At 44.2% G+C, this 23592-nt stretch overlaps 1 protein-coding gene across 1 annotated transcript in view; it reads left to right on the top strand.

The window, feature by feature from the left end:
- TMEM86A (transmembrane protein 86A) overlaps nucleotides 1–23592 on the top strand; it is a 52460-nt gene that overhangs the window by 16143 nt on the left and 12725 nt on the right. Inside the window, exon 2 of the mRNA XM_050952298.1 lies at nucleotides 17544–17808. Coding sequence (XP_050808255.1) covers nucleotides 17544–17808 — 265 coding nt within the window. The remainder of the gene's footprint in view (nucleotides 1–17543; nucleotides 17809–23592) is intronic.

Raw genomic sequence — 23592 nt, 5'->3', positions numbered from 1 at the left:
TATGTCCACCGAAGTCAATGGCAAAATTCCCCACTGACTTCACTGGTGTGAGATCAGACCCATGCAGAGACTAGTGTCTGAAAGTGACTTGAACAAGTCACAGGAAACCTGTGGCAGAGTCTGGAAATTAAAAATCTGTATCCCCAATGCCATACTTTAACATCAAGACTGTCCTGCAAGCATGTCACAGTCAGGTCAAGAACAAAGACAGCTGCCATTTGTTCCTAATATTACATCTCACTGGGATACACATCTATTGGGGCGCTTCAGTATTTTGCTCTCATTTTCTTCAGCACCACTGGCTTTCTGTGAGAAGAACGTGATCTGCAGTTAAAGCATCTATGCCTGTACTAAGTGTACTAATTCTGCTCTAAATTGAGAACAATGCAATCTGTGCTTCACTCCTAGTATGTTTTTCCTATAACAATGAATCACAGCTTGCTATTGACAGATTCTGCAGATCCAGACAGTACCCTGGTGCTAGCACCTTTACAGTAAATCTCCTTTTACAGCTGTCAGCTCTGTAATGGCTTTCATCACCACTGAAATCCATTATCACCTTTCTTCCCTGTAACTTGCAAAGTCCACAGTTGCCAGGCACAGTGTGTGTGTGTGAATTCATTGTGTTAATCTAACAGAAGGAATGTTCCTTCAGCAGCCCCAGAGTCCTGCTGGAGAAAGTTTCACAGAGATAACAGACTCCTGGCTTTGCCAAGGGAAGAGAGTCTCCTTTGGAATCTTAAACAGGGCTGTGATATGCCGTTAGCATACAGTTCAGCCACGTTAGTATTTCTGTAGTCTGTCTTATGGGAAACTGCTATGTGTGTGTTTGAATCACCATTTTCACAGACTTGGATCACTTCCCATAGAATGTACACAGCAGGGACTTCTCAGTCTGGGATGGCCCCATTCCGCACAGAAAGGCCTCTCTTCCCTTTCTTTTAGGCCCCCACTTAGGCCTGTCCATGCAGGGGAACAGTTCTAACTTACACCGGTGGAGGATAGGACACAGTGGAGCGCCTCTCTGCCCTGCTCCTTCCTAACCACTGGAACACATTCCATGCCGGCCATGCCAGAGGGGTAGGGAGCGTACAGGTAGGGTAGGTACAGGAGCGTTCCCCTGCACGGTGGGGGAATTTGCTGCTTATACAGTGCAAATCAGGCAGGAGCATCTGGTCTGAATGTATGAAGGTGGCAAAATATAGCATTGCAGCCTGGAAACCGAAATAGTGTATATGTAGAACAGGCACTGCACAGTTAGTAGCAATACAACTATCACCACAGCATCATGCTGTGTCCCATTGGTGAGACTGTAGTTTTGTTGTCTTTGTAATAATTCTTTGCCTTCCTATTGACACTGCCAACAGATGCTAGTGAAGTGCCTATTGAAGTGGTTTAATATATGCACCTGCTCTGCTAGGAACATGGAGACCAAGTTATATGTGAAAAGAGTGATGACTGTTTCATTGCCTAATTGGTCACCAATAACTCAACAACCCAGAAATTAGTCACCTATATTCACCATTTTGATCCAGCAACCTAGAAACAGAGGCCTTATTCTCCCTTATGTTAAGGCCTTTTTTACATCATTTTGGCATTGTAAAGGGGCCTGAAAGAGGGCAGAAATGCTCCCTTGAGAATACTCCTGCAGACAGCCTTCTCCGCTCCTGAAAAGGTAAAGTAAGGACTCTATGATAGTCCTGCTCCCAGACCCTGGCACGAGTGTGGCCAGAGTGTCTATAGTGTAGTGCAAGCTCTGTGTTCCAGGGCCCTGAGAAAGCACAATGTAAGTTAGAGCAGCCTAGTTACACTGTGGGCCAGACAGAACCCTGCACAACTCAAGAATAGGGTTAGTGCAAAGTAGCTTAAAGCCATTGTTGCTCTCTTGCTCCATCCATGCTCAAAGTACAGGCTTACAGTTAGAAAGCAGGCTCTGAAGCTCTGTATCCCATTACCACTTTCTTGAGCCTTCCAGTCTTCTGCAAGGCAACATTTAAAAATTACATGAAACCTAACACTGCATATTTCTTTGATAATGTAAAATCTGTACTTTTTGCAGAAGAATGTGATTATAAATAATGATGAGTCTCATGAGAACATGTGCTTGTGACCTGAAAACCCTCACCACACTCCTCCAGGAAGATTTTTTTGTTCTGTAGCAGTAGAAGTTTTTGATCTAGATTGGCTTGCCAGGCAAAATGTATTTTTTTTCTGATAATGAAATTATTTTGAGGGAAAATGCACAGCATCTTCCCTGTGATTATTGTAAGCCTGCAGTCTGGTAGATGGCTGCTTCTGGCTCTACTGGAATTTATCATTTGCATTACATTAGCCCCCTTAGGTCTCAGTCAAGAACTCAGGTCCCTCTGTGCTAAGCACTACACACACAGAGCAATACTCCCTGCCCAGAAGAGCTTAAAGTCAGCGTATGATGAGAAACAGGTGGATAAGCAGATACAGCTGTGGGTGTGTGGAGCACATGGTAACAAGACAGTTACGGTTAGTGCAGTAAGCAGCAGTTACAGCACATCAGGTCTTTAATCATTTCCAAGCTTTTTTCTTTTAAGGTATCACAGCAGAGGTGAGTTTTTAAGGAGAGATTTGACAGAGGCTAATGTACTGGGTTTACAAAAATATAATCTACAAAGCAAGAACTTCTCCCATGCATAAGGGAAGGCATAGGAAAATGAAAGCAATTCCTCTCCCACAGCATTTCACCCAACTTCGTGGTCCGCTAAGATAGGATGCAGTCTTGCTAACACCACTTTCTGGTGCTCAGTTTCCTATAACTGGTTGTAACCATTCAGAAAGTGCTGATTTGTCATGAGCTCACATACCTCCGGAGGGGGAAGGGAAACAGCAACACATTTTAATTTTGCTGGCTACTGGAAATAGTACATTGTTGACCACATGCAATGAATACTACCTTGAAAACTGGCGCCCAAAGGATTGCGAGGGATCAGGAGTTAGGTCAGCCTCCCTTCCAGTCATATTTCTGCTGCTGGCTAAAAAGGGTTTTAAGAGCCCTGTTTACATCTGAGGAAGTGGGTATTCACCCACGAAAGCTCATGCTCCAAAACGTCTGTTAGTCTATAAGGTGCCACAGGATTCTTTGCTGCTGTTTACAGTAGTACGTTAGTCCAATAAGTAGGATAACGTGACATTTGGTGCAGATAACCAGGTTAAGTACAAAGTGAAATGTGTGTTTCTGATAATCTGGCTTTATAAATCATTAGCCACAAAATTAAGGCTTTATAGTTGAGTCATGTTGGCTATACTTGAAGGCTTTCCTTCTCTCCCACTCAGGACTGCCCAGAGGGGCGGGGGGCAAGTGGGGCAATTTGCCCCAGGCCCCGGGCCCTTCAGGGGCCCCCACGAGAATATAGTATTCTATAGTATTGCAACTTTTTTTTATGGAAGGGACCCCTGAAATTGCTTTGCCCCAGGCACCCTGAATCCTCTGGGCAGCCCTGCTCCCACTAAATTGTGGACAAATACGATAGTTACTTTTGACGTGGAAAAAAATTGAACTAGGCTGTTAAATTCTCATAGCAGTTTCTATGCTGCCTAATGTGCTAGGTACACTGGTCCCTGTTAAACAGCCAATTGTTGCTAAATGTCACCATACAGTGTTAGCTAAGATACCACTCTTTCTTCCCATATTTAGGAGAGGAAATAGTTGACAACTGTGGTATCTGACATGGTAACAAACACTGACTTAAATGGTGACACCTGGATAATCCAGTGCCTGGAGTCACTGCATAATGACAGTACAGCTGCAACTTCAAGAAATGGCAGTGAGGTGGTTAACAAAGCAAAAGCTGGTGGCAACTTGCATGCTATGTAATTATATAGGGTAATCTTAATGTGTCAAAATGGGGTGGGGTGGGGGTGTATTGTTTAAAGTACAGAAGGTCACATTTTGGCCCTAAAGTGGTTGTACTCAATGGGAGAAACTTCCTCTAGCTTCTAAACACTTGATTTTGATTCTATGCCTGCAATTTTGCATCTGGAAATAATTGCAGCTACAGTTTTACAGGCACAAATAACTACAGATGCATATCTGACTTAGAAAATGTAACTGCCTGATTACACCCACAAATAAGATGTTATATAAAATATGTACTTTTTTCCCAGTTAGGAAACTGTATGGACAAATCATAGGCTGAGTTGAAACCTATTAAATCAAATATTTTCCCTTTCTCTCATATTCCTTCAATATAGCATAGTAACACTTTTCACTCCCCTGACGCATCTAATGAATACCTGTTCCTTCCCGTTTGATTTAATTCTCCTCTAAGAAATTAGATACCTAACAATCAGTATCAACACAACTATCAGATTCTACCATGATGGTGCTAATGCTTGAGCACTTTTATTTGCTTTGTGGAGTAGTGGCAGGGCACATCCTGCATAGAGTCTAAGCAGCAATAGAATCTGCTACTCCTTCATTACTAACTTCTGTTACTACAACAGTCCTATCTCTGATCACTATACAAGGAGACCCATTAGTTATCTTCAATTTGTAGGCCTTTGGGCAATCCCTCCAAGCTTGTCTGACACCCATTGTCTCCTCCACTCCTCCTCTAATCCCATGTGCTATATATTCTGAATCTTGTCATTTTAAAAAGAGATGGAGACCTACCCTAGCGGAGTCCCTTTCAAAGATTCATTATTGATATAGTAGAATCACTGCATAAGCTTACCTGGGTGAGGAGAGGCACATCCTATGTAAGAAAGATATCGTTTGTGGTAGACCATGCCACCTGATACCCTACCCATGAGATGGTTGAAAAGTACCATGCATGATATCTTGGTTGGGGTTCTTGGATAAGGAGAGACAGCAGGCTCTCTTCCTGAAAAGTCTGAAGGCACAATGGGAGAAATTGACATCAAGTAACAGATGTTCACAACCACATTCCCCTTGGTCTTGCAATAAAGTAACAGGGATTAATTCCCCACTGGCGTCAGCGAGTGTTGCTGCTTTGATTTTTAAGGGAGTTGCATTTGTAGGTTCCCCAGAGCTGACTCTGGTTTATAATACTTGATTTGTGACATCACAATCAATTCCTTGCCAGCAGATTGGCACCCCCACCTCACCCACCCACAGTATACTTAGCCTTTTCAATACCATCTGTCAACATTGTCAGGGCAGTGAGAGGCTGGTGTTTGGCAACACAAAATTGAAGTAGCTATTATTGCTGAGTTACACTGAGTTCCAACCGTGAGGTCGAGTGGCCCAGTCCTGTGGGCAGACATTGCACAGCCACAGGACAGTAGAGTTGACAATAGAGATTCTTAGTTTGTTTCCTCAGAGCTATTCTGCCAGAGATTCACTTCCCTCGTGTTTGGCTGGGACTAGACATATGACTGGGACGGTTTTAGCTCTGTGTTCAGCCACAATGATTAATGTGGATCTTTGCCATACAGAGATGAAACTGAAAGTCAAGAGGATGGCAAAATTTTGCCTTGTAAATTAAGCAATTTTTTGTGACTCCCATTTCAGAGCATAGCGGTGAAGGAATTCCCATCCACTTTGATGAGCCCCCCCCCCTTAATGCCAATTTGATTAATTCTCTCCCACCCCCTCTTCTCCCTATACCTCCATTGAGGTGCCAGGAAAGGAGATTTTCTGAGACCAAGGCTACTCCAGCAATACATTCAAGTTCAGCCCCCAAGGATTCCAAGGGCCTGTGCTAAAGGTTTAATTGTAATTTTTTGGCAGATAGCCACAATCTACTCTTCAGAAAAAGTCAAGCATTATTAGCTGCCAACTGCTTTGGTCAGTTGAGGAGCAAGGCTCTGAAGGGATGTGAAAGGCTTGTTTTGCTCAACTGAAGGTATTGCTACTGAGCCCACTGTAGGAGGAGAACACAAATCCCATTGGGGTGCAGGGTGAGGGGTTGATTTGTGACATTCCAGGGTGGAAAGTATTAAGCTAATAAAGTCTGCATTAGTGTCCAGTTGGCAGGGGACTCCCACAGATTACATAAAAACTTAAGAATGGCCATACTCCATCAGGTCAATGGTCCATCTAGCCCAGTATCCTGTCTCTGACTGGGGCCAATGCCTGATGCTTCTGGCAGTTGGAAGCTTAGGGACACCCAGAGCATGTTGTGTTGCTGGACCATTGCTGGACCTATCCTCCAGGAATTTATGTAATTCTTTTTTTAAATCCAGGCATGCTTTTGGCCTTAACATCCCTTGGAAAAAAGATCCACAGGTTGACTCTGCATTGTGTGATGAATTATTTCCATTTGTTTGTTTTTAAACCTGCTGCCTATTAATTTTATTTGGTGCTCCCTAGTTCTTGTGTTATGAGAAGGAGTACATAACACTTCCCTGTTCACTTTCTCCACACCATTCATGCTTTTATAGACCTATATCGTATTCTCCCCCAGCTGTCCGTTTTCTAAGCTGACCATTCCCAGTCTTTTTAATATTTCCTTGTATAGAAGCTGTTCCATAATCCTCCTCACTTTCATTTTTGAGATGAGGCAACCAGAACAGTACACTATATTAAAGATGTGGATGTACCTTTGATTTATACAGTAGATTTATGATATTTTCTGTTTTATCTATCCCTTTCCTAATGGCTTCTAACATTGTTACCTTTTTTGACTGCTGCTGCATGTTGAGAGTGTGTTTTCAGAGAACTATCCAGGATGATGCCAAGATTTTTCTTTAGTAACAGCTAATTTAGACCCCATCATTTTGTATGTATAGTTGGCATGTTTTCCACTGTGCATTACTTTGCATTTATCAACACTGAATTTCATCTGCCATTTTTTTGCCCAGTTTAGTGAGATCCCTTTGTAAATTTTCAGTCAGCTTTGGACTTACCTATCTTTAGTAAGCTAGTATTTTTTGGAAACTTTGCCCCTTCACTGTATAGTCCTTTTTCTAGATAATTTGTGAATGTCAAATTGCACTGGTCCCAGTACAGAATCTTGGGGGACCATGCTGGTTACCGCTCTCCACTGATCCATGAGAGGACCTTCCTTCTTATCCCATAACTCCTTATTTTGCTTAGGAGTCTTTGGTAAGGGACCTTGTTAAATGCTTTCTGAAAGTTCAAGTACACTGTATCCAGTGCATCACGCTTGTTCACATGCTTGTTGACTCCTTCAAAGAATACTAGTAGACTTGTAAAGGGAAATCATGCATTACCAAAGGTATGTTGACTCTTCCCCACCTTATGCTCACCTGTGTCCAATAATTGTGTTCTTTACTATAGAGTCAACCAATTTTCTTGGTGCTGAAGTTAAGCTTAGCAGCCTGTAATTGCCAGAATTGCCTCTGGAGCCTTTAAAAGAAAAAAAAAGTGCACTACGTGAGGTTACATACCACAGTTAGTGGTTCTGCAGTTTCATATGTGAGTTCCTTCAGAACTCTTGGCTGAATGCCATCTGGTCCTGGTGACTTTTTTATTGTTTAATTTATCAGTTTGTTCCAAAATCTCAGTCTGGGACAGTTCCTCAGATTTGTCGCCTCATAATGGTTCAGGTGTGGGAATGTCCCTCATATCCTCTGTTGTGAAGACCAATGCAAAGAATTTGTTTAGCTTCTCCTCAACAGCCTTGTCTTGAGTGCTCCTTTAGCACCTTGATTATCCAGTGGTCTCACTGATTGTTGGGGAGGCTTTCTGCTTCTAATGTACTGAATTTGTTAGTTTGTTCTTAGCTAGTTGCTCTTCAAATTCTTCCATGGCCTGCCTAATTATACTTTCACACTTGATTTGCTGAAGTTTATGCTCCTTTCTATTTTCCTCAGTAGGATAGGACTTCCAATTTTTAAAGGCTGCCTTTTTGCCCCTAACCACCTTTTCTCGGTTGTGTGGTTCCCTGCTTCTAATTTGATGCTACAGTGGGGGATTTCTTTGGCATTCCCACCCCCCCAACAAGGATGTTAAATTTAATTACATTATGGTTGTATTACTAAATGGTTCAGCTGGGGTCACCTACAGGGCTAGATCCTGTAATCCATTTAGGGCTAAATCACAAATTGTCTCTTCCTTTGTGGTTCCAGGACGAGCTTTTCCAAGAAGCAGTCATTTATGGTATCTAGAAATTTGTCTCTCTGCATCCCTCCCTGAGGTGACGTACCCAGTCAATAGGAGGATAGATTGTAATCCCCCATTATTATTGCATTTTCCTGCCTTTGCAGCCTCTCCAGTCTGAGTATTTCAGTCACCATCCTGGTTGGTAGCTTATTCCTGCTGCTGTACTTTTATTGTTCAAGCAGGGAATTTCTATCCATAGTTTTTTTTGGTACAGTTAGATTCATTTAAGATGTTTTTGTTTTATTTAATTCAGCTTTCACAGACAGTGCTATTAGCAGTGTGACTTACTTGGTCATTCCTATTTTATATCTACCAAATGTACCTTGGTATTACCATATCCCATTGATTATCTTCATTCCACTAAGTTTACACTGTGTCTATTCTATCAATATCCTTAATACCAGACATTCTAGTTCATCCATCTAGCATGTATGCATAAGCACTTGTACATTTTGCCAATATACTGTTGGTTGCATTCATGCATTATATTTAAATGGGACTTTTTTTTTTTTTTTACACGTGACTGACTGTTCCTCACTAGCTCCTACCTGTACTTTACCAACTTCTTTCCTGTCCTCTTTACTAAGATATAGAGTTTCCTCTTTAATAAACTCATCCCTAAGAGATATTTCCACTCAAATCATGTGCCTCCTCTGTATGGTGGCTTTCTCCCAAACCTTAGTTTAAAGACTCCTCTGCAAGCTTTAAGTTTACATGTGAGCAAACTGGTTCGGTTTTGGTTTGGAGAAGGCTCTTTCCTGTATAGGTTCCTCCTTTTCCAAAAGTTTCCCAGTTCCTACACCTTCATCTTATCCACAGTCTGAGATCCTGCTGTTCTGCCTGTCTTTTTGACCCTGTGAGTGGAACTGGAAGCATTTCAGACAAGGTTACCGTGGAGGTCGTGGTCTTTAATCTCTTACCTACTAGCTGAAATTTGGCCAAGGACCTCTCTCCAACCTTTCCCTATGTCACTGGTACCTACATGCGCCACAATCACTGACTCCTTCCCAGCACTGCACATACATCTGTCTAGATGTCTTGTGAGATCTGCAACCTTTGGACCTGGCAGGCAATTTACTGTGCAGTTCTCCCAGTCATCACAAACCCTGCTATCTATATTTCTCTAACTATGACTGAATTAGCCACAGCAGGGACAAGTGTTTAATGGCACTGCTTCCTGCCACAGGTGCAATTTGTAGGAGAGGCATTGTGCCCCATAGCAATGTTGACATGAATGGTCAATGTTAAAAATCTAGTCACATGACGTCTGGCCTTCATTTAGGCATTACTAAATGGAGCCCTCTGGTGCTCCACTACAAAGCATCACAAGTTTCTTTCACTTCACTAAAAACAAGACTTGCTCTACAGCTGTCCCAAGCACCAAGTCCAATTAGAGGTCACAAGCCACTGTGTTATATCTGCCTGAGTTCTGTACAGATCAGTCACCCAGGGCGCCGGAACCTTTGTAGAAGTGGGGGGATGGGGCAGGCGACACAACTGGCTAGTAGGGGGACACAACTGAAAGGTTGTGGGGTGCATGTGACTGCCCCACACATTGCCTCTGCCTCTATCCACCTGACTCACCTCAGCAGACAGTCTGCAAAGCAGGCAATAGTGCTAGGAGTCCAGCAACAGGGAAAGAGAAGTAGCTCCGTGGGGGGCTGCTCAGTCAGCAGCCAGGCACTCTGTTTCCTCCCTCCTCTCACTGCACAGACACATGCAGAGTGCAGCTGCCAGGAGGAATGCTGCCTCTTCATTGCTGGATGTCCCAGCCAGAGGCATCCTGAGAAATCTGGGGTGTCACGTGACACTGCATGCCCACCACCCCAACACACATTGCTTCTGCCAAGGCCAAAGTGGATTCCTGCATCCTTTTTATCCTAACCCCTCCACTCCCCTCCTGGGCCTCCCTTCTTCCCTAACCCTGCACTCCTCGTGGCACTAACCCCCTGCACCACCTCATCCCCCCAGGTATTTGGTGCAGCCATTCTCATCCCTCCAGCAGCTGCACATAGCTCATTGGGAACCAGCTGTGCAGCCTGTCCTTTCTGCCCTTCCCACCAGCCACTGTCCGGCACCTGCAGCTCTGTGATCAGCTCCCCTGTGGCAAAGCACAGCCCCTGCCGGTGCCGCTCCACACTTGCCTGTGCTTGCACTATGGGGGAAGCAACACTTCCCCTGCCCTCCCAAACTACACCCATGTTAAAAAGTGGGGGGGGGCAGGCCCCCACAGTTCATGCTGCTGTCAGTGACCCACCATAGGAGCAACCAGGTGTAATGGATGGGATCATTTCAGCAATCACCTTCTCAAGTACAACCTGTGTAGCCATTCTCCTTTCCTGGTTTTATTAATTACCCTACAAGCTCCCCTTGCAGTAGCAGCGTGGGTGGAACAGTAACCTTGCCCTTGCCACAGCTGCTTGTCTGCATGTGGTACAAGGTTATAGTTATTGCACTGAACTCTTTAAAGGGGCAGGAGTCTCTCAGTTAGTCCGGCTTCTGGGACCTATTTTAGAGTCACCTCTACTGAATTGTGCATGCTTACAAACTTGTTCCTGTGGCAGGCGATGTGATCATGTATCAAGTGTTTTCCCAATAGTGTTCCAAAGGCACAGAGGCTCAGACTGATACAAAGACTCACGTAAAATACTGTGTTAACACTATGTAAGGTGGGAGAATGAATCTGCTTGTTCAGCAGCAAAAAGTAATCAGCCTCCATCAGAAGGCTCTATTGGTCAAGGTTTTGTTCTTGTGTTAAAGGGCAACCTGGGGCACAAGCTAGTCCTTTGAGCACAGGTGTGAAACTTGCCCTTCTCCCCTGACAAGGAAGGAGCTGTTCTTCCTGAGACAGGTTCATGCCTGCACTGGAGCAGGGATGGAGGGGAGGTGACTTGAAACTCATTTCTTAACTGGTGATTGGTTTGAACCTGAGTGCGGGTTATTAGCACCACTATTGCGATGGCTGCTTTGTGCCGCTGCTAGGGTGCGGAATTGCCAAAGCGCAGGACTGTCTGATCCCTCATCTCCATCCTCTGGCTTTCCTCCAAACTGCCACCTGCCCATCTTAGAATGCCACCCTATACCAGACAGGGAGAGGCTTCTGCAGCAGCAGCACAGAGCTGTTAGCCATGGTAGTGCAGACCACACAATGCAGGAGTGAGAGTTTGCCCTATAGAATTTCCTCTATTCCCTTTTGAGAGCCTGATTGGACCTTGTGTCTCTAGCCTTGCCTTCTTACTACACCCTTCAAAGTCTCAGCTAGAATTAACCCCTTACTTAGGAACAAGCAAGGCCTCTAAACCCTGTGTCAGTCCATCCTACTGCAATTTAAAATCTAGAAGACGCTGGTATAAATGCCTTCTGTACCTCCACATTTACTTGCAGTGGTATACCTCAATTGGTGCAAAAGGCAAAGCACCACGCATTTTCTGGAAGAGCATTTTCCCAGAGAGGATAAGAGGGATGATTTCTCATTAAGAGGGAGAAATAAAAATAATGGAATTTTAGGTACTCAGACCCAAAACAGAAGATTCAGCTGCTCAAACAGACTGAGTCAAAACATTGGATCTAATCCCCCAGCTGACCATAAATTCCCTTGTTTTATCTGTTATGATACATACACACATCCAACAGGTTTGTTACACCACAGAGAAATGAGCTGGTGAGTAACAATGTGGGAAGGGGAGAGTCAGTGAGAAGCTGGAAGGACTGGCTTCCCAAGTTCATCTTCAGTAAGCCAGCAGCTGGTAGAGTTCCTAGGTGCATGCCCAAAGGGTGATCCTCTGAGTGTGGTTCCCTACTTCTGCACATGTGACATGTTCCTATGGCTGGCCCTGCACAGATAGACCAACAGATGATTAACAATTGCAGATTGATTACCTCAATCTGCTTCAGGGAAAAGACAATTTACTACTGAGATCAGAAGAGCTTCCTTCCTCCTCCATGGTCTAGATGATTTCTCTGAAGCATCCAGTATTGACTAATGATGTAGGCAGGTGCTGTACTCCACTGGTTCTCAACCAGGGGTACGTGTCCCCCTGGGGGTACGCAGAGGTCTTCCAGGGAGTACATCAGTTCCTCTAGATATTTTCCTAGTTTTATGACAGGCTACATAAAAGGCACTAGCAAAGTCCCTACGAACTGCAATTTCATTCAGACAATGACTTGTTTATACTGCTCTATATACTATACATTGAAATGTAAGTACAATATTTATATTAAATTGATTTTATAATTATATGGTAAAAATAGTAATAGTGTGCTGCGACACTTGTATTTTTGTAAACAAGTAGTGAGGTGGAACTTGGGGGTCAGGGCCGGCTCCAGACCCCAGCGTGCCAAGCGCGTGCTTGGGGCGGCATGCTGTGGGGGGCACTCTGCCGGTTGCCGGGAGGGCGGCAGGCGGCTCTGGTGGACCTCCAGCAGGCATCCCTCCGGAGGGTCCACTGGTCCCGTGGCTCCAGTGGGAAACCCTATTAATTCCTGTCTCACAGGTGATTGAGGCATCTTAAAAGTTCTGATCCTGCACAGAACTACTTGCATTTTTAGCTTTACACACAGTTAGCCCCAGTTAGATCAATGGAATTATTCTCCTGCATAAAATAAAGTACACACATACTTCTTTACAGGTAAGAGGCCTTGACTTCCTGTTAGCTTGCCCAGGTTTGGGAAGGTTTTATTAGATTTGGCTGCATACATATAGTTGTGATAATATTTTAACTGTAATTGCACAGATATAGTGAAAGTATGTTAGAGCAATTTAATTTTTAAGGCCTCTAAAATCAAAGTAATTTGGAAGTCATGAGCACAGGAAACATCCAGAGCTAATATATAATTATGCAATTCAGCACGTATAAATACAATTCCTCTGCAATTTTTATGTTTTACATAGTAAGTTTCAGCTCAGAGTAAAGTTGGCAATTGAGTTTATAAACCCCAGAAAAACAGCGTTTGAAAGAATAGTGAAGAAAATAGAAGCGTATTTAAACTCATGACAGACATTTAAACTAATGTGTATATAGTCAGCAGTAGCAGCTTCTTACCTTACCAGCATCCAGACACAGCCGTCATAGGTGACTCAGTTTCCCCTCACTCTTGAGTAGCTGGATGATTTGATATGGTCTAGCCCTCTAGCCAAACAATGAGATCTCCCCTTTTGGAAGGAACAGAAATCCAAACACCTGACATTTTTGGCCAACACCTGGCAATAGCCTTCACCTGTGTGGACATAAGGTTGATTAATACTAATAGGAACTGGCCCTCCATAGGCAAAACAATTGCCCCTGCACTGGTCTCAGTTGGCGATGAGTGAAGGGAGACTGAACATCTCAGTCATGTACCCAAAATGGGATTCTAGCTTTACTTTTCAGCCCCTCTATTTCCTTTTACCACCAGGTACTTACCTCATCCTTCCCTAGGGTCCTTCTATAGCTTGCCTGTGTTTAGACTGTCTCAGCTCTAGTAGGAAAAAAGAGAACTACCTCCTTACCTGCAGCAAGGCTACTTCCTATATGCCCTGCCATTCCTTCCCAGCATGCCTTAGTGTCCCACCCTACAGTCACCTGGTCCATGACATCATCTCCCATTAGTCCCTGCAAACTACTTTCCCAGACTGCACTTGTTTGGGGCTGGGGCTGAACTAGAACCAGGGTCGTAGTAGGTCAGCAGGTGTACTTAAAGAGTCACTCCATGCTTTGTTACATAACTAGAGTTACCACCTGTCCAGATTTTGTCCCTTTTTAAGGTAGCTGACCTGGAAATCTGTAAGCGTGCTCAGCTGTCCAGTTTTATGGGCTCAGGATCATCCCAGATGCCCCTTTATTGTACCTCAACAGTGGCACTCTATACAGAACCCATTTAAAATAATGCTGGTCTAGAAGATGTAAAGGATGAACTATTAACAATGTGGCATCATACTGTGCCTCTCTATTGGCAGAGGGTTATCCTTAAGTAGGGGGTGTTCTGACTACAAATTCCAGGTATGCTGTACACCAGAGTAACTGAGATCAGAATCTGGCCAAAAGTGTTTGAAAAATTCCAAAACTAGGATTAAGATGAAATTTATATAACTATAAAACTTCATTAAATGAGTATTTAGGTTGCAAAATCAAGCATTCAAAAGTTAGGAAATACCAGTTTTAAGGTTGCACTGCAAACTTAATTGTGCCCTTTTGTGCAGCTATACTGTGCACTGAAGGAGGCAGGGGCCCTGGGGAAAATAATGATTGTGTAATTAAAGAGTATATGATAATGTGTATACACACAAGGGGGGCAGATTAAGATTGCACAGGTAACCTTAAATCTTGTAACCTAAGTAATGTTCAGTTAATGTAGGGGTTTAAAATGCAATTTGCTAGATTTTTGTAAAAGTTAAAAACAAGTTTTCTTATGTGCATTTGTAACCACTTCTCCATCATGCATCACAAACAGGGCTGGGCTTGAACCCTGACTTTTCAGCACCAATATCTACTACTTAACCTACAGGAGGACAAGGCTGTTATTCCAGAGGTGGAAAGGACTGCAGGGGCCTAATGCTGGGCCTGGAGGATGGTTGGGTACCCTGGCCTGTGAGCGTGTGTCTCCCTCTCTCCCCACTTCAAGCCAGGAGTTGAGGGAGCTTTTGCTTTGTATGGCATCCAGAGGAAGGAGGATGGTCTGCTGGGGCCATACGCTGAGTTTGAAGGAGTGGTTGGGGGGAACCCTCTCAGCAATCTCTCCCTCTTCCTCCTGCCCCTCTTGTTACAGATGCTTGGTAGCTACTAGGTGTTCCCAGTACAATGTCTTCTGTTTTGATGACACATGTATCTGGCCTTAGAACATTCATGTCCTCTTAATATTTTGGTGCCATCATTTTCCTGAGAAGCACAAGTGAGAGAAGGAAAATAATGATTTTCCACAGATCTTTAAATCTAAATAGAATTTCATGGGACAAAGAAAAGGCACTTCTCCATTCCCTATTTCAAAGGTTTGTATCAAGCAACAGAGGAGTAAGAGCATCTCTAAAACATTTCACAAGAATCTTTTATACTGGGAAGTGTTAGGCAACCCAAATATAGGAGTCGCTACCAGCTTCCCCTTATAATGTAAGAAGCTAATGTGCTGTGAGAGAATGAGTTATCTAGCCTAGTTGCTTATTAGAACATTTAAAATTTTTGTTGGCAATATAAATAACGAACTCAGAGGTGTTACAAAATTTAACTGCTGAGGAGCTGCTGCTATGTGGAGGAACTTTCCATTCAATGTGACAGCAGTTTTGACAGCCTTATCTATTGTGACAAGCTCTAGTTTCCTAGGATTGCTCATTTGCTGTGGTCCTGTTGCTTCATCTTTTACCCATACAGATATTGCATGTGAAGAGACTTTCCACCTCAGTATTCCAACTCTGCTCTACTCCACTGTATGTGTGGGGAGTTTGGGCTTCAGGGACTTGGCATTGCACTAGGAAGATGATGTAACCACACACCAGAAGAGCCTGTCTTCTAGGGTCCTGAACCAAAGCACATTGAATCAACGGAAGGACTGCCATTGACTTCAGTGGGTTTTGCCTCAGGTCTTACAATCCTCTTTCCAGCAACAGAGGGCCTAATAAGTGGTGAAGAGGCCAACCCTCTCTTCTATACTTCTGGAGCAGGCGTTCTGTAACTGGGTTTTTAACACTGTGACCCATAGAACATCACGTTACAGAGCTGTTCTGGCTTTGCTGGAAACAAACTGTTCCTCTCCCATATTTAACCCAACATTCTGCTCTGTTGCATCAGTGACAGTCCATATTCTGACTGAATGAATGATCCCCAAACCATCAGTACTGGGGAGCTACATCCATTTAGCAGTGGCCATGAGGACAGTAAATAGAAACACTTGATCTAGGGCCTCCAGAAAATTAGGAATATTGAGAGCTGTAAATCCCTCTGTGGTGAGCATGAAGGTTGGTGCCTTCTGAGACAATTAGGGTACATGCTCACTGTGCTGAATACAGTCTCCTTATTAACACTGCTTGGAGACACACAATATAATCACCCCTGGCCACTTGAGAATACATGACATTTGTAAAAACAATGTAGAGTCCAGTGGCACCTTAAAAGACTAACAGATTTATTAGGGCATAAGCTTTTGTGGGTAAAACCCCCACTTCTTCAGATGCACAATGCATGATGTTTGTGTTTCTCATTTGTGGGCCAGAATCTAGTCTCAGTGACATCCGTGTGAAGCCAGGGTAACTCCATTAGAGGAGATGAAAGCAAACATAATTTGAGAGGTTTTCCATGAGCCGTCACATATCAGTGGATGGTTGTCTGTCCACTGTGGGGTACTTTGTTTGTTTTAACTCCATCAATGACCCCTTCAAAACCATGCTCCAATGGCTCTGCTGGAAGTTCTGCTGTGGGAGCTGGTTCTCCCCCAAGACTCCAGAAGCTGTCAGGCATGATTGCAGTAATAAGCTGACAGCTGTGCCAGGTACCCTCCCTTTCCCCTGCCCAGCTGTGTACAGGATTGAAGATCCTTTTATCTCTTGGGTATAATATGGTTGGAGAGAAAAAAAACAAACCTGATGTGTTTTTCCCTATGTGGCCTAAAGTGGAGAGAAACACTAGGCTATGGCAGCATAGCATAATGCTTCCCATCATACCATCCCACTGTTTAGAGATGGGCTCAAACTGGATCTCACACTCAGACTTGGAATAAGTTTGGATCTGGACTGAGAACTTTGCCCTGTGGGACTCTCTTTATGATGGGCAGAAGCTGGAACACCAAATCCAGATGCTCGCAAACACTGGGATAGCTCAGATCTGGACTCTGTGGCTCTGTCCCACATGCACTGTTTTTACCATGTATAGCTCAGCTGCTGCTCTGCCTGCTGCACTTTGCATCTAAGGTTACATAATGGGACCCTGACCTAGTCGTGGGCCCTCGCTGCTATTGAAGTGCTAATAACCCTCATCAGCATCTGTTCCAAGAGAATTTGTGTTTATGAAGCTGTGTGGGGTGAGGGCACATCTATTTGATACCAGGCTATAACTCATGCTGTGGCTCCCAGGCCACAAGTTTGGGGAAGGGGATGCTAAAGAGAGTCTGATCCAAAACCTATTTAAGTTGCTGTAAATCTTTTCATTCACTTTAGCAAGCTTTGGCTCAGACCCTCATTCCTCCCCCTCCTCCCCAAGGTAGTCGAGCATTTAACATTCTTGCAATGAGGAAGAGAAACCTACTTCTCCCCCCGCTTCCACTCAGAAGCGGACAAACTCTTATTTTTGGCACAGAGGTGCAGGGCAGCTCCTTGGCTGAACAGCTAATGGGTGTGAAGAGTGTGTTAGAGCTCAAGCAGCCTTTGTCTGATGGATAAATACTGCCAGTTGCAGGGGCTCTCTGAACTAGAAAAGAAGCAGCCTTTCAAAACCAAGGGGTGCATTCTACAATGGGGTTTATTATACTGTAGCCTCTAATGATCCTATTGATATTTTTTTAAATGACTTGTTTCTTTTAGGTGAAGAGTGAAGGCCCCAAGCTGGTGCCCTTTTTTAAAGCCACTTGTGTCTATTTCGTCCTCTGGCTGCCAACTTCCAGCCCTTCCTGGTTCAGTGCCCTCATCAAGTGTCTGCCCATCTTCTGCTTATGGGTTTTTCTGCTGGCACATGGAATCAATTTCTTAGTCGCACATCGAAGCGCCAATAGGATCTTAGCAGGGTTAATATTCTCCGCAGTGGGGGATGCCTTCCTCATCTGGCAGGAGCAAGGCTACTTTGTTCATGGTAAGTGATGCACCAGTTCTGCAGGGATGTAATAGCAACCAATTAGCAATGTAGTGCTGAATTTCTCATGCAGAGGGTTAATATATTTTTCATTTAATGTTTAAGCCATTGTCATGGCAGTAGGAAGGACTCATCCCATGCATAAATCCCTTGCATTGACATTAGAAGGGGTGCACCATGGCTGGGTATGACCCCTGTCCTCCTCTGTACTCATATTTCAAGAGCCTGGGGTTGGCTGGTAGCCATGTCATGGGGCTGGCCCAGGAATGATTCTCAGCATCTGTCCTCATCCCCTGGACTGTCAGGACTTGGGAATGTGGCAGAGGCAGAATGACCTGACATGACTCGGCAGTTGGCTGGGCTCTGTGATGTGCACTCCCAAAGCCCCAGTGTAAAGCAGCAAACAAGTGAAGGGGAAAGTGGATCCTCAGCGTTCTAACAGGGAAGCATGTGAGTAGGGAGCAGGGTGTGGGCAGTGGTTAGAGTCCAGCACTTGGAACCAGAGCTAGGGTTAGAGTCTGGTGCCAAGGGAAACGTCAGAGCCAGAAACCAAGTCAGGAGGAGAAGCTGGAGTTAGAGTCTGGGGTAGGAGCAAAGACCTTCAGCAATGCAGGAACAGATGGTGGTCTGGGATAAGGAGAATAGGGACCAGAAACAGGAGTGGAAGTGGGGGAAGAAGTAGGTTTCTGTTCTTCATTGCAAAGCAGGAAACAGGAGTCAGGCACACAGGTTGGGTGTGTAGTAGCAGCCAACCAAGGATTCCTCTAGTCACTCAGACCACTTCCTATGCCTCTTTCTGGCTTAAGCAGTGCATCTGGGCCAATTAGTGGGGCTGGACATTAGACATCTCCCCCCAAATCAGGAGCTTTGTGGGCAGGGCTCCATGCAAGCTAGAGCTTCACTAGCCTCCTTCTCCAATCAGTCATTCAGGTGAGCTGCTGGGTGGTGGCTGTGGTTGAGGCCTGTGATCCTCCAGTGCCCCTAGGGCTAGAGGTGGGCTATAGAAACCAGTAGGCCTTCCCCCAGTTGGAGATGTGCTGACTTGAGTCACAAGCTATCTTGAAAATGCAGGACTTTCAGCAAGCTTTGATCAGGTCCCTCTCACCAAAGGCTCTTATGCAAACTAAGCATTCTTGGCATAAAAGGGAAGGTCATCTCATGGTTCAGTAACTGGTTAAAAAGATAGGAAACAAAGGGCAGGAGTAAAGGATGATTTTTCACAGTGGAGAGAGGTAAATAGCAGGGTCTCCCAAGGGTCTATACTGGACCACTGTTGAACATATTTATAAATTATTGGGGATGTGGGGGAGTAAACAGTGAAGTGGCAAAGTTTGCAGAAGATACTAAATTACTTAAGATAAGTCCAAAGTGGCCTGTGAAGTGTCAAAAGGATCTCACAAAAACAGAGCGACTGGGCAATAAAATAGCAGATGAAATTCAATGTTGATAAATACAAAGTAATGCACATTGGAACTCGTAATCCCAACTATACATACAAAATGAGAGAGAGACTAAATCAGTATCAGAGGGGTAGCCGTGTTAGTCTGGATCTCTAAAAGCAGCAAAGAATCCTGTGACACCTTATAGACTAACAGACGTTTTGGAGCATGAGCTTTCATGGGTGAATACCCACATCGTCGGATGCATGTAGTGGAAATTTCCAGAGGCAGGTATAAATATGCAAGCAAGAATCAGGCTGGAGATAACAAGGTTAGTTCAGTCAGGGAGGATGAGGCCCTCTAGCAGTTGAGGTGTGAAAACCAAGGAGGAGAAACTGGTTTTTAGTTGGCAGGCCATTCACAGATTTTGTTTAATCCTGAGCTGATGGTGTCAAATTTGCAGATGAACTGAAGCTCAGCAGTTTCTCTTTGAAGTCCGGTCCTGAAGTTTTTTTTGCTGCAGGATGGCCACCTTAAGATCTGCTATTGTGTGGCCAGGGAGGTTGAAGTGTTCTCCTACAGGTTTTTGTATATTGTCATTCCTAATATCTGATTTGTGTCCATTTATCCTTTTCCATAGAGACTGTCCTGTTTAGCCGATGTACATAGCAGAGGGGCATTGTTGGCATATGATGTCGTATATTACATTGGTGGACGTGCAGGTGAATGAACCGGTGATGGTGTGGCAGATCTGGTTAGGTCCTGTGATGGTGTCGCTGGTGTAGATATGTGGGCAGAGTTGGCATCGAGCTTTGTTGCATGGTTTGGTTCCTGAGTTAGAGTTCCTATGGTGCGGTGTGCAGTTACTGGTGAGAATATGCTTCAGGTTGGCAGGTTGTCTGTGGGCGAGGACTGGCCTACCACCCAAGGCCTGTGAAAGTGTGAGATCATTGTCCAGGATGGGTTGTAGATCATGGATGATGTGTTGGAGGGGTTCTAGCTGGGGACTGTATGTGATGGCCAGTAGAGTCCTGTTGGTTTCTTTCTTGGGTTTGTCTTGCAGTAGGAGGCTTCTGGATACACGTCTGGCTCCGTTGATCTGTTTCCTTATTTCCTCGTGCGGGTATTGTAGTTTTGAGAATGCTTGGTGGAGATTTTGTAGGTGTTGGTCTCTGTCTGAGGGGTTAGAGCAGATGCGGTTGTACCTCAGTGCTTGGCTGTAGACAATGGATCGTGTGGTGTGTCCGGGATGGAAGCTGGAGGCATGAAGGTAGGCATAGTGGTCGTTAGGTTTTCTGTATAGGGTGGTGTTAATGTGACCATCACTTATTTGCACCATGGTGTCTAGGAAGTGGACCTGCCGTGTAGATTGGTCCAGGCTGAGGTTGATGGCGAGGTGGAAGCTGTTGAAACTGTGGTGGAATTTTTCCAGAGTCTCTTTCCCATGGGTCCAGATGATGAAGATGTCATCAATGTAGCATAGGTAGAGAAGGGGCGTGAGTGGACGAGACTACAATACCCGCACAAAGAAATAAGGATAGTTCTCTGCAAACATCCACTCAATCTGCAGCAGCAGTAAAAAAAGGGAGCAGAATGTTAGGAACCATTAGGAAAGGGGGAGAAAATAGAAAATAAGGTTGTTATATAAAGTCAATATACACCCACACCTTGAATACCATCTCTAAAAGAATTAGAAGGAGTGTGTGGTGGGGAGTAGAGAGACAGGCAATGAAAATTATTAGGAACATGGAATAGCTTCCATATGAAGAAAGACTTAAAAAAAAAAAAAAAGACCAAGTATTTATCCTAGGAAAGAGACAACTTAGGGGGTGGGCTATGATAGAGTCTATAAAATCATGAATGGTGTGGAGGAAGTAAATGTTGTTTACCCCTTCACATAACATAAGAACCAGGGGTCACCCAATGAAATTGATGGGCAGCAGGTTTAAAATATAAGGAAGTAATTCTTCACACAATTCAGTCAATCTGTGGAACTCATTGCTGGGAATGTTGAGAGTTAAAAAAATAATTCTGGATTATAGGTCTATCAAAGACTATTAGCTAAGATAGTCAGGGCACTACCCCATACACTGAGTGCCCCTAAACCTCTGACTGCCAAAAGCTGGGAGTGGGGATGGTGGGGTGGATCACTCGAGAAATTGCCCTTTTATTCTTTTCATTCCCTCTGTAGCATCTGGCACTGGTCACTGCCAGAAGACAGGATACTGGGCTAGATCGACCATTGGTCTGACCCAGTGTGGCTGTTCTTATGAATACCCATCAGCCGATTTTCTTCAGGAGCTGCTGACAAATTTTGTCTTGCCTCCTGAAATGTTTGAACTGAGGTTTTCAAAGCCGTCTGGGCTAGTGGTTGTCAACCTTTTCACAACCCTTTCCTATCAATGGCAAAAAAACAGCATTAACACAGAAGTAAGCTTGCCTGGCTGAGTTGAGCAAAGCTCATTCGGAAAACCAGGAAATGCAGAGTTAATGTTGCCTATGCAACTTTGAATATACCCTCTTTTAGGAATGCCCTAATATGACCTGTTAACATAAGTTTACTCTGCCAACTCCACAGTTGCTGAAATGTAAGAGCTCTCCACCATCATTTACAACCCATTCACTTTCACCACAGAGGATTTTAGAGTACTACCAAGAGTTGAACTGTAGCACATATAAAATGTTAGGAATAGAAACCTTTTAGCTGTATTTCTATATTAGCACATGCACACTAAAAAAAAAAAGTACATTTTCTTAAATATGGTTCTCGATTTCTGTCCCCCAGAGATTCAGTGGGGACCATGCACTACTTTGGGTGAAACTCAACAGCTTGAGTCCATTTTTACTTGCATCACATTAATAGCTTGATCTCTAGCTCTGCAAAAAACAAAAAAACCAAACACTCCCACAATCCACACACCCTAGAAATTTTACAAAATGGCTACTTTTTCCAGGACTTATATCTTTGCAACCTGTCTCAAATGACTCCAAATTTGGGTCACTAGCCCTACCCCTTCCACCTCCCCACCCCACCCCACGGCACACCAGATTTCAAAGGAATCCAACTAAACATGTAGATTTCAGAAGATTTAAAGTGTGATCCTTAAAGAGAAATTGCTTCCTTAACCATTATGGCACCGCTGCACCACTATAATAATGGGATCATCTTGAGACCAATTTCCCAAATATCTGGAATAGGTCAGTGATCCCATCCCACGCATTTAGCAATATGGGAAGTGTGGTTGCAATCCCTTGACACCTGATTTAAGTGCCCACGTTGAGAACACATGGTCTAGGGGATTTGGACACATCTCCCATTAATTTCAATGGAATGGGTGTCTAATGCTCCTAGATGGCTTTGAAAATCTGCCTTCATATTGTTTTCCCCCTCCCTCCCCAAAAACAGGCTGAGGTCAAACATTTGCCACTTTGAGCCACCTCAGGAGTCTTTAATACTCTTTCCAGTGGTGACAGACAGTAGAGGAAGATTTCAGCCTCAGCCATTTTCAGACAAAATGTCATGCACCACTACAGTTAATCTTTGACCGACGCTAGAAAAAGTAATTTCTCTTTGTTTAAAAGTTAGTAAGTCGGTGCTGGTTGAGGAAAAAAAAAACCCTTTAAAGTCAAAGCGTTGACAGCATTCTTTGTAGAAATCTCCATAAAAGTACATTTAGTCTTAGCAAACATTTCATTTCCATCTCTATAAATATGGCTGTCAGTCTGACGACAGCTTTGGAGTTGGTCTCCTTTGGACTGCTGTTGGCAAGAGGAGTTTGGTAAAAGACGTTTGTGACTTTATAGGACGAAAGTCCTGATGAGCTCTTCTTGCTGTGCTGGTCTTGTTGCCTCATTTTTTACTATTACAGCCAATAGGGAGCTGTTTTCTGACTAGCATCCTACTGTGTCTAGCAGATATTTTGTAATTGAAAATGCATCTCACTTGATGACAGACATTTAAAACCAATGTGAAGTTTCTGGTCTCTGTTTATACTAGCCCTTTGCACTGGTGGCTAGAGACCCACATTTCAGATGAGGGGATGGAAGGCATAACAAAAGGGACTCTCATTCACTCAGGGTACGGGTGGGTGGCTCTCCACCTGGGAAGAGACAGAAAGGTAACAGAAGTCAGCCGCTTCCATTGCAGTTGGTCCAGAATGAAATGGAGAGTAAAAACAGATGCAGAGCGAAAAAGGCTGAATTAGCTGGAAATTTGGATTCCCAGATCACACTCTTGCACATCCAAGGACTTGATCTGAGCACATCTTGTAATGGCAATACACACGTACTGGAAGGCTGTTGAATGTTTGCGCTGCCCCCCCCGCCTCCCCCCACACACACTTTAGTTAGGTGGGGTGGGGCCTCCTGCCACTTCCAAATGCCTGAATGAGCTCTCTTGGAAGCA

Source organism: Gopherus flavomarginatus, chromosome 5, assembly GCF_025201925.1.
Source record: "Gopherus flavomarginatus isolate rGopFla2 chromosome 5, rGopFla2.mat.asm, whole genome shotgun sequence".
Classification (NCBI taxonomy): domain Eukaryota; kingdom Metazoa; phylum Chordata; order Testudines; family Testudinidae; genus Gopherus; species Gopherus flavomarginatus.
This window is presented reverse-complemented; position numbering and strand designations above follow the sequence as displayed.